Source organism: Columba livia, chromosome 10 (genome assembly GCF_036013475.1).
Source record: "Columba livia isolate bColLiv1 breed racing homer chromosome 10, bColLiv1.pat.W.v2, whole genome shotgun sequence".
NCBI lineage: Eukaryota > Metazoa > Chordata > Aves > Columbiformes > Columbidae > Columba > Columba livia.
Genome location: NC_088611.1, coordinates 2,196,432 through 2,206,221, shown reverse-complemented (window position 1 = coordinate 2,206,221; position 9,790 = coordinate 2,196,432). Strand labels below are relative to the sequence as shown.

The following is a 9,790-nucleotide window of genomic DNA, read 5'->3' as shown; positions in this document are numbered from 1 at the left end:
CGCGGCCCGGCGGGGCCTGAGCGCGGCCCCCGGCCTGCGCCCCTCGCCCTTCTCACCTCACTCCGGCCGTGTTGTGGGGTGGCCCAGCCCCCTGGGGACAGAAATGGAGATAATCTCTGAGGGGAGCGGCTGGGCTCTGCAAACCATGGCTGGTTAATTTCTGCAGCGGGGGTTAAGCCCCCTGGAGGGGGCGCTGTGTGGAGGCCGGGGCTGGTCCCTGCTGTGGGAGATTCCCGCCATGGCCGGGTGCCCCGCGTGCTCCTCGCGCCCCACGTGTGCTTACCCCACCGGTGTCCCCTCCGCTTCTCCGTGTACCTCACTGGTGTCCCCTCTGCAGCTTTGAGTTTGGGGAGTGGGTGCAAAGACCGGGTGCCAGCACCTGGCTGAGCTGAGAGCCTCCTGGCGCTGGCGACACCCCGAGCACGTCGACTGGCGAAGACAAAAGTCAAGTTTTAAAAGTTTGTGTGTTTTCTGGGTTTCTTCTGGAGCCTCGTTGCTGGGCAGCTGGGATGTGCTGGCTGGGAGCCTCTGTCCCGCTCACCCAGGAGAGGCCTATGGGCCAGGCTCACAGGAGCCGGTTCTGGGCTGTGCTGAGCCGCAGGGCTAAAGGGGAATACCGCTGTGTGTGCAGATCTAGAAACTGTGTTCCCTTCATGTTAAACAAGTGTTGCCAACTCCTTCAGCGTGCCCGAATTGTAATGTGGATCAGTAACGAGCAGGAGGTACCCACCTGATAAAAAAGTGGCAGTCAGGAGATGTTTGGGGTGATACTTTCCTCTGTGCCAGATGGATGCATGTCGCAGTTTTCAGTTGTTATTTTGTGGCTGGCAGTTACTGAAATGCATCGTGCAGGGCTGTGTTTTCACTCTGTATCAGTTCATTTGCCTGGTGGTCCTACACTTCTCATCCCTGCGCTGGCTACAAGCCTTTGGTCTGTGGCAACTTACACATTTGAGGGTGTTTGCACCCAAGAGCAATAATCAGAGTTACTCCAAGAGTCGACTGAAAGGAAGTTACTAAGTGAGCTGCTTGTGCTTGTGTAATTTAATTTTTATATGGACCGTCTTAGTGAAAATCTCTCAAGTATGGGGTATTTTTTTTTCTTACTCTTTAAAGGCAGCTGAGTCTTTAAGGCATTTTATTTATGTGATGATGTACATTCTATGAAGGTAAAACATAAGCTCATCAAAGCACTAGTAAAATCTAGGAGGTGTAGACAGTCTGTCCTATTTTGCCAGCGAACTGTCAGGCGATATTGGGCTGGATACAGCTGTTCCTGCATGTTCCAGGTGAAATCCAGCTGTCAGAAGTATGTAGACCTTTGCAAATCTCACTGAAATATGCGGATGAAGATATATAAGACTGTACTCTAGGGAAGTACCAGATTTGGTCCACGTATGTATCTGTAACATAGGTGATGTGTAGGCACTTCAGAGCATGTTATGTTGGTGCCAGTTGCCAGCAATGGACCATGCAGGTAAGCTTCAACATGCTTTTCCATCCTCACCCTCTGGCTGCCCTTCGGAGATTAATTTTGCTTGAGAATTGAGGAAACTATACCAACTTCACACAGAGTGTGTTGTCATTTTCTGTACTGGGGTTGTAAATGTGTATTTATTCACTTCTGCTTTGCAGGGGCTGGCAGGAAGTGGGTGGTAAAACTCAACGTGTTCTTACAAAGCCTTCAGGAGGAAGCAGCCGCTGGGCGTGTGTGGCCAAGCAGAAGTAGTAGTGCTCGTTGTGGGGCTCAGAGCATGTTTGCTGGATGGCATCTGTGGGCCTTGAGGTGTAGGGGATCAGGTTGAAGTGTGCTTTGGAGGGGGGCAACTCCGCAGCTACGTGCTGACGAGTTTCCTGTACATTCCTGTTAAAGCCGTCAGTAATAGCTATTCCTGGAAGGAGGCCCGTTAAACTGAAGGAGTTAGGAAGTACCAAATGTAATGACTTCAGAAGGAGTGACTGCTTCTCACCCAGGGTTTGTAAAATGGTGGGTGGGTTTGCATGCATGAAAGATGGGATTTGGAATGTAAATTGTGAGATTTTGGCCCTTAGTGTGTATGGAGAGGGGACCAGGGCTTTGTAACGTGGGTGATGGGGAGGTTAGAGAGAGCGGATGGAAGCTGTCTTACAACTGCATGTCTTCAAAGTACGTCTTTTGAGTATTTGAAGGACTGCCTTACTCATCTCAAACATTCAGAATTCATACCTGAGTGTCCAATTTTCACAGTATCACAGTATGTTTGGGATTGGAAGGGACCTCAAAAGATCATCTAGTCCAATCCCCCTGCTGGAGCAGGAACGCCCAGGTGAGGTCGCACAGGAACATGTCCAGGCGTGTTTGAATGTCTCCAGAGAAGGAGACTCCACAACCTCCCTGGGCAGCCTGTTCCAGTGCTCTGCCACCCTCACTGAGAAGAAGTTTTTTCTCAAATTTAAGTGGAAATTTGTGACAAATCAGGCTATGGCATAGAATCATATAATCATTTCAGTTGGAAGAGACTCTCAGGATTGTTGAGTCCAACCATAACCTCGCTCTAGCACTAAACCATGTCCCTAAGAACATGATGTGGCCTTATTTCTTTCCAGTTTCCCTTTGGGGCTTCAGGTTTACCACTGAAAGCAGGAGATTTTCAAAGTGATTGAAGTGGTGTCTGAGAATTCCAGTGATTCAAAGGGAAAGGGTCAAATTTTATCATCATCCCAGCAGATTGGGAGCAATAATAGAGTTAGGAGAATGGCTTTAAAGTATTTTCTGATTTTCAAGATGCTCATGCAGTCTAGAGTTTGGGTTGCCTTTATGTTAAATTGTTTTTTTGGTAAAAGCTTTGTTTTCAAAGCATACGGAGTTCCCATCTGTAAATATTGTACATGGTACTATCTTCAGGGATAAAACACAGTCTGTGCAGTTATATTTAGCATTTAAATTACATCTGTATTTATCTTTTAATTACCTTAATCCAGAAATTACACCTGGAAGAAGGAAAGCATTCAGGAGCAAAATTCTCTCCTTGAAATCTGCCTTACCATGATAACATTTTGGGGGAGAGTGGGAGAAGACACAAACAAAATAACCCATTTTCCCTGGAGGTATACAGCATGGCACAGGGTATTTATAGCAGAAATTATCTGTAGCATACAAATATGCTTACATGTCTGTAACATTATTTCATATCTTGTAGAACTGAGATACATCAGAGAGCTGGTGGGAAGTTTAAGCTTCAGGAGTTACCTTTGAGCAATAGAACCAATTGGGTTTGAACCACGGAGCACTGAAGTCGGAGTTTTAGCTACAGAAAGGTTTCGCCTGTAGGGGAATGTTCAAAGGCAGTAATGGCCCTGAACAATGTTGTTTGTTACAAATATGATGGTGAGTTTATTGCCACCTGGAGCCCTCTCTGACGAGGCTGCGTGAAGCTAATTGCCATTGTGAGCAGCACAGGGGGCAGGTGTTGGAGCGAGACCCAGCGGCCGAGCTGCACAATGCACAGGTACTGCCAGAGAGCCCTGTGGACACTGCTGCTGTGGGACCTGGCCAGCAAAGCTCATTCTGTAGCTTCTTATCTTGTCAAGTTTCTGATACTGGGTTGTAAATTGATCTTATCGCTCCATGAGACATGTGCTGTGGCTTATGTGTTTTAAAAATGTGTATTAAATAGAGCATTGCTGATTTGGGTCTGTTACTTTGCTATAAAGCCGACAAGCTCATCTCTGATAATCTGAGGGTTTTGTTGCTGTTGTTTCATGAATTACCTGTTCTACCACAGGTCTAAAAAAACCTGTCTTTGACTCTCACTGAAAAATGCTTTGTGTGAGATGCTGACTGTTAATTTCCATATTATGAAGTAACATCTTAGATACCGATTATAATCCCCTGCCATCCTTCCCCCTGCTCTGGTTCTCGCCTGCTCTGCGTTTCCCGCTGACACATCAGAGCAGGCAGCAGGATGTTCTCCCTCTCTCTGGGAGGTGCCTGCGCTGCAGCGGCCGCTTTCCCAGCGCGGCTCCAACTCCTGGAGGTACCACAAGGAGCTCAGAACTGGGCTGAGGTGTCCTTGTGTGTAAAGTGAGACAGGCTGGGCTGCTGTGGCTCAGGCCTGTGTTACCTGAGTGCGTTGGCTCAAAACCAGACTGGGTAGCGTGAATCAGCAGCATAGCTGTTCTGCCAGAGCTGAAGAGGCAGGAGAAGTAATAGTTGTTTTCCCTCTTGGCTGCTGTGTCAACCTGCAGTGCAGATTTACTGTTGAAAAAACCTCTTTCTGCATCTGAGCATAACCTGCCTGGGACGAAGGACAGAAAGAACAGGGAGTATTGTTAATTTTGGGCAGTATTTACTGCTCAACACCCATTACATGTTTTAAGACTTTTGCTCTCTTTGGGTGTGGGTCTCACAGTTAAAGTGTCTACATATGAGAAAATATAACAAAGTGGAAAATTTTGTTGAAATAATGCAAAGTGTGACATTTGTGTTTTGGAAGCAAGCTGTCACATATTAGTTTTATTTTTTAATTTGCAATCAGGCTAAGCTAATTTCAGAACAACTTGGTTAGACCCACATTTATTTACTGCATTTTCCTAGTGGGAAGATGTCTGTCTCTAGCCATTTTCCATCATGCAGCTGGAGGAAACACAAAGATAAGCTTGTGGTAAAATGCCTTTGGCCACCAGTTGATTTGATGAAATATCCCAGTTACAGTTGGGCACCTGGGCTGGATTTTGATACCCATCTTCACTGGTTTAACTCTGTGTCCTTGGAAGTTCGTGGCATGCCAGCTGATCACCACTATAAAATCCCCTGAGCGAAAGCTTTGTCCTTGGCTCGTTCCATGGTGCCTGATGTTTCCCTTTTTTAAAACAGAACTAGGTGAAGGACTCTTTTCTTCCTGCTCTTTGTTTTCCCAGTGACTAAGAAACATCCTAGAGGACGACTGAGGGAACGATGAGGGGATAATCTGCCACTGTGTTGTAAAAAATCCATTAGACTTGAGGGAATTCTGCCAGGCTCCCTCTGTGTTTGCTTTGAAATAGGTTCAGTTCCCACATCCCTGGTTCTCCGGGAATCTGTTTTTTATCACAAAACTACAGTCACCTGGATGCTTTTTCTGGCTCTTATATCTCTATTCATTGTTGCATGTCAACAGTGTTAGTCCTAAGAGTGACTAGAAATAAGGTACGTAGTGCATCAGTCAATCCAATCTTATCAAACTCTTGAAAACTTTAACTGTCTGGTTTCCCTCTGGCTACATATCTGCCCGCATGTCTGATACAAATTCTAAACCATCAGATCAACAAACAGTCCTGGTGCATCTCAAAAAAAGTGGATTTTTGTTAATTTAATCAGTTGAGCTTAGTCTGAAGAGCTGACAAAACAAATGTAAGATGCCGAAGCAGTAAGAATCAACGGAGTATTGCTAGAGTGAGGGGGAGAGTAACATTTGCCTGATCTTTAAACCAGCTGATAAATAAATTAAGTATAATCCTTGAAGTATTAACGTGTGGTACTACAGAGCAGTAGATACAATCCTGGCACACAGTTCTGTATCTGGGGGCGGGAGGGGGTGAAAATCATGAATGAAATGGAAATGAGCGTTTCTGTGGCCTGGTGGTCTTTATTGCAAGTGTCATTAATTCCTGCATGCAGGATTTTGTTCCGAGGGAAATAAATCTTGGGACTTTTGTTGGCTTTTCTTCTTCCCCTCCCCACTCTCCTCCTCCGCTGCCGCGCTGTTTCTCACAGGCGCTGGTGCCAGAAATGCTGCCCCTGCCTGCTCCGCGGGATCTAATTTTGACCCCTGACAAGCCCAGCTCTCAATATCACACACCGCCGTGCTGCCAAAGGTCTGCTGGAATTGGAAGAGGGTATAAATTGCAGCCTTTGATGTCATTTTAAAGCCAAAGTTTCTTTTTCTTGTTCTCCCTGTGTGTCTTACAGCAGAATAATGCCAGTGTAATATGTAGTGCCTTGTCCTTTCTGGACTTGACCTTGTATCGGATGTAGCTGTAAAGAACACGTTCTTTTGATATTGCCGAATGATATTGAGGGGTCATCAAATATTTCATATGCGATGGTGTAAAAAAATTAGTAATGAAATCATTTTTTTTGTTATAAGTTACAGTAGTAAACCAAGCCTCAGAAAGGCCCGACTTAGCCTGCCCAGCTCAGGTGATTGCCTAAAATAGCAGACATCCTATTGGTAAGAGAACTAAGAATGTATTTGTATTAAAAGAGTAAGAAATTCAGCTGATAATCTACCTCCTATTTTATGAATAAACCACTGTTAAGAGGCCAAGTAGTATCTAATCTCAGGTTCCCTATGTCAGTGGCAACTAAGAGTTAACTGGCTGTAAAATCTTGAAAGTTCCTTTGTGATTGTGGAGTGTCAGTTTACAGCTGAAATTCAATGCAGACTCTTAGTTTATATTTGTTCCTTCCCTTTTCTATTCTGAAAAATATCCTGTAATTACATTTAATTTGACCACACTGCTGTTAGTGCAAACTGTAGTGGTTATGTATTACAAGACACAGCCATAGATTAAAAGAACAAGCACAAAACACAGCGAACCCCCTGTTGTGTTATAAACACGATCAATTTCAGACTGTAAGAACACAAAACCTGCAAATTAATTAAAAAAAATCCAATGGTAGGGAATATTAAGCAGTGTAAATAACTAAATAATAAAAATAGAAGTCAGTTCCAAATGTATAATGCTTATTTTAAAATGTCTGTGTGCATATTAAGTCAGATTCACATGCTCAGCTTAAAAAGCCTACCAGCCAAGGACAGCAAAAGCCTTACTGGTTGTGAATACTAACATTGTTTAAAGAAACTTGCTAAATGCTGGAAAACTGTTTTGTGCTTGCCTAAGAACCTACAGAATAATAGGAAAATAACTAGTTCTTCGCTCTTAAATGAATCAATATATAGCGAAGCTAAACGTACTATTGATAGAGAAAATAAATCATATTATTTTAGAAACAATGTAAACCCTAGTACAAAAATATGTGCTCATATTTGTCCACGTTGCTTAGGTATCTAGAATATAACAAACAGTTTTCAGGTTTAAGCTTCTAGTTGGTGTTCCGATTGTCCATTGCGTACTGCTGTGGGTTGTTTTCCTTCATCAGATAAGATACTTTGAAATTTCTTGGTTAGTGCTTGCTACTATTGTTTCAAAATGCTTTAAAATTAGTCTTTTGTAAGCAGAATGTTGCAGGGAGCATGGCAATATGATGATTTAATAATTCATTGACTTAATGAATTTTGCTCAAGACGAACCTGTTACATTTTCATTAGCAAACACAGTTAAAAATGTTCTGACTGGGCTTTCATGCCCTTGGATTGCCAGATTTTGGGACCTCGTTATTTGGACAGTACCATATGATAAAATCCAGACCCACGGGTAGGGAACCAGAGAGCTGACACCAATGTATTTCTGTTTCATATGAAGTTTTTATGAAAAGTGCACTGGTCATTATCTTCCCAGCTGCTTCAAACCAAAGGGATCTCGAGGTCTTGCACGACTGGATTTGTCTTCAGAATTGTGCTTTTCATTGCTTAAGACTAGAAACAAGCTTTGTAATTTTATTGCAGCGATTACAACCAGATTGGTCCATATTCACCTGGACTGCAACCAAACACACTGTGATATGTTATTTGTTTTAAATGGGTACAATATTGGTTAACAAGAAGTGTTATTCTTCCCTGTTTCGGGTTTGTTGGTTCTGCCAGTGATAAAAGTCAAGCAAATCTCTGTCTGGAGAGAAGGGCCTGTAAGGTATTGCTGCTGGTTTGAAGCTTCCCTGCAGCTCCTTGCTGAGTTAGCAGGTTTGCCCCATAGATCACAGGTTGGCATTCTTGAACATCCTCCAGACATAAAGTCTGGATCAGTCCAGCCTCACAATCTTTAGGTGGGGATCTAGTACCCGGGTTAGATTGCATCCACCACATAACGCAGTGTTTTCTTCGTAACTGCCACCATCATCGGAGAGCAGCAATTCCTCAACGGCTTTGTCAGCAGTGCTTGCTTTGATTTGTTTTAATCCTTCAAAGAGCCCTTGTGGAAGAGCTTTGAGGTGGGATCCCTGGGCAAGCAGGTGGCTGTTTGGGACGCTGGATTCGGGAGCTGGGAGCTGCTCCGCAGTGATGCTGGTGGGGACCCAGTGCTGCAAACCAGGCGGCAGCTCGGCCCGCTCACAGGGGTGACGTTCCGTGACTGTTTGCAAGACGTGTGGCCTGCTTGAATACTTTAATTGCTTTGAGCATTCCACATTCAGGCCTCAGATGTATATTGCTACTATCTCAAATGGAATTTGAGGCTTGGTTTTTAATAGCTTTGAAATTTATTTGTTTTTCCTCATCTTGATGTTTTTGGCACATGGGAAGTGAGAACGGGGCTCCCCGTCCATGGTGAGCTTCCCACAACCTCGTTCCTGGAGCCGTTGTCTTTAGAAAAGCCATACAAGTCAGAGCAGGAAATAACAGATGCATCAATTTTAGGTCAGAATTCCGTGTAGGCTTACATGTCACCAAAGATGCTTATACGACTTTGCATGTTTTACAGTGTTACACACTTCAGCTAAACAGACTAAATCCAATTTTTTAATTTCTTGATTAAAAAATGTCTCTTACTTGTTCAGAGGCTCTGATGTAGCAAACATACGTAAGTGTGATGTTCTGTGATCAGGGAAAACTTCCGCTCTTGTCAGAACTTTTTTCCAAACTTGTTTTGAAAAGCAATTGCAACTGGCAAGTGGAGCTGTACCTAAAATTATTTTACCTTCTAATTTAGGATTTTCTATGTGGTTTTGCTTGTTCTACGCCTTCTTCTCAACTCCTCAAGTAGCTGTTGCAATCCAGCTCTTCTGAAAGTCCGGTCCTGACCATGTACCATTTCTCATGTAAATGATTTTAAACCAGATTTCTGTCCAGCAGTAACTCAGATCCTGCTAACACAACCCCATGATCTTGCAGGTCCTCCACCAGGCCGGAGGTGGCGAGCATAGAGCTGGCGGATCAGGATGAGCGCCAGTGTTCACAGAAAGCCCTTGTCCAGGCACGGTCCTCCCAGCCCACACGGCTCACGAGTATCATCTTCGCTGAAGATATAAGTAAGTTTTAACTTCGGTAAGCTCACCACTGCTTGGTTTGGGGCATTTATAAATATATGAAGAGTGAGTGTCAGGAGGATGGAGCCAGGCTCTTCTCGGTGACAACCAGTGATAGGAACAAGGGGCAATGGGTGCAAACTGGAACACAGGAGGTTCCGCTTAAAGATGAGAAGGAACTTGTTCCTGGTGAGGGTGGCAGAGCCTGGCCCAGGCTGCCCAGGGGGGTTGTGGAGTCTCCTTCTGTGCAGACATTCCAACCCGCCTGGACACCTTCCTGTGTAACCTCATCTGGGTGTTCCTGCTCCATGGGGGGGATTGCACTGGATGAGCTTTCCAGGGCCCTTCCCACCCCTGACATCCTGTGATTCCATGATCCTCCAGAAACACAGTAGAGATTTAAAAGTGCACAAAGCAAGAAATGTCCGTTCATATGCACAGTCATTTTAGGCTTTCCACGGACATGGGGTTTAAGTTCTGTTTGTTAAAGGCCTCAAATAAATGTTAATTATATTAATGATACATCCAGGAAAATGGGTAATTCATTAAAAAGAAAAATGGGGTGGCAGAAAATAATTTTCGGTATGTACTTTTTATATAATGCAAATTCAGATGTTTTGCATTTAGAAAGCTGGAAATTGCCTTTATGTGTATCATACAATATATCTGGTTAGTTTTTGTAATGCA

At 44.1% G+C, this 9,790-nt stretch overlaps 1 protein-coding gene across 1 annotated transcript in view; it reads left to right on the top strand.

Annotated features, from left to right (window-relative positions):
* Nucleotides 1–9,790, top strand: part of NUP210 (nucleoporin 210) — a 64,824-nt gene that overhangs the window by 287 nt on the left and 54,747 nt on the right. Inside the window, exon 2 of the mRNA XM_065074889.1 lies at nt 8,970–9,106. Coding sequence (XP_064930961.1) covers nt 8,970–9,106 — 137 coding nt within the window. The remainder of the gene's footprint in view (nt 1–8,969; nt 9,107–9,790) is intronic.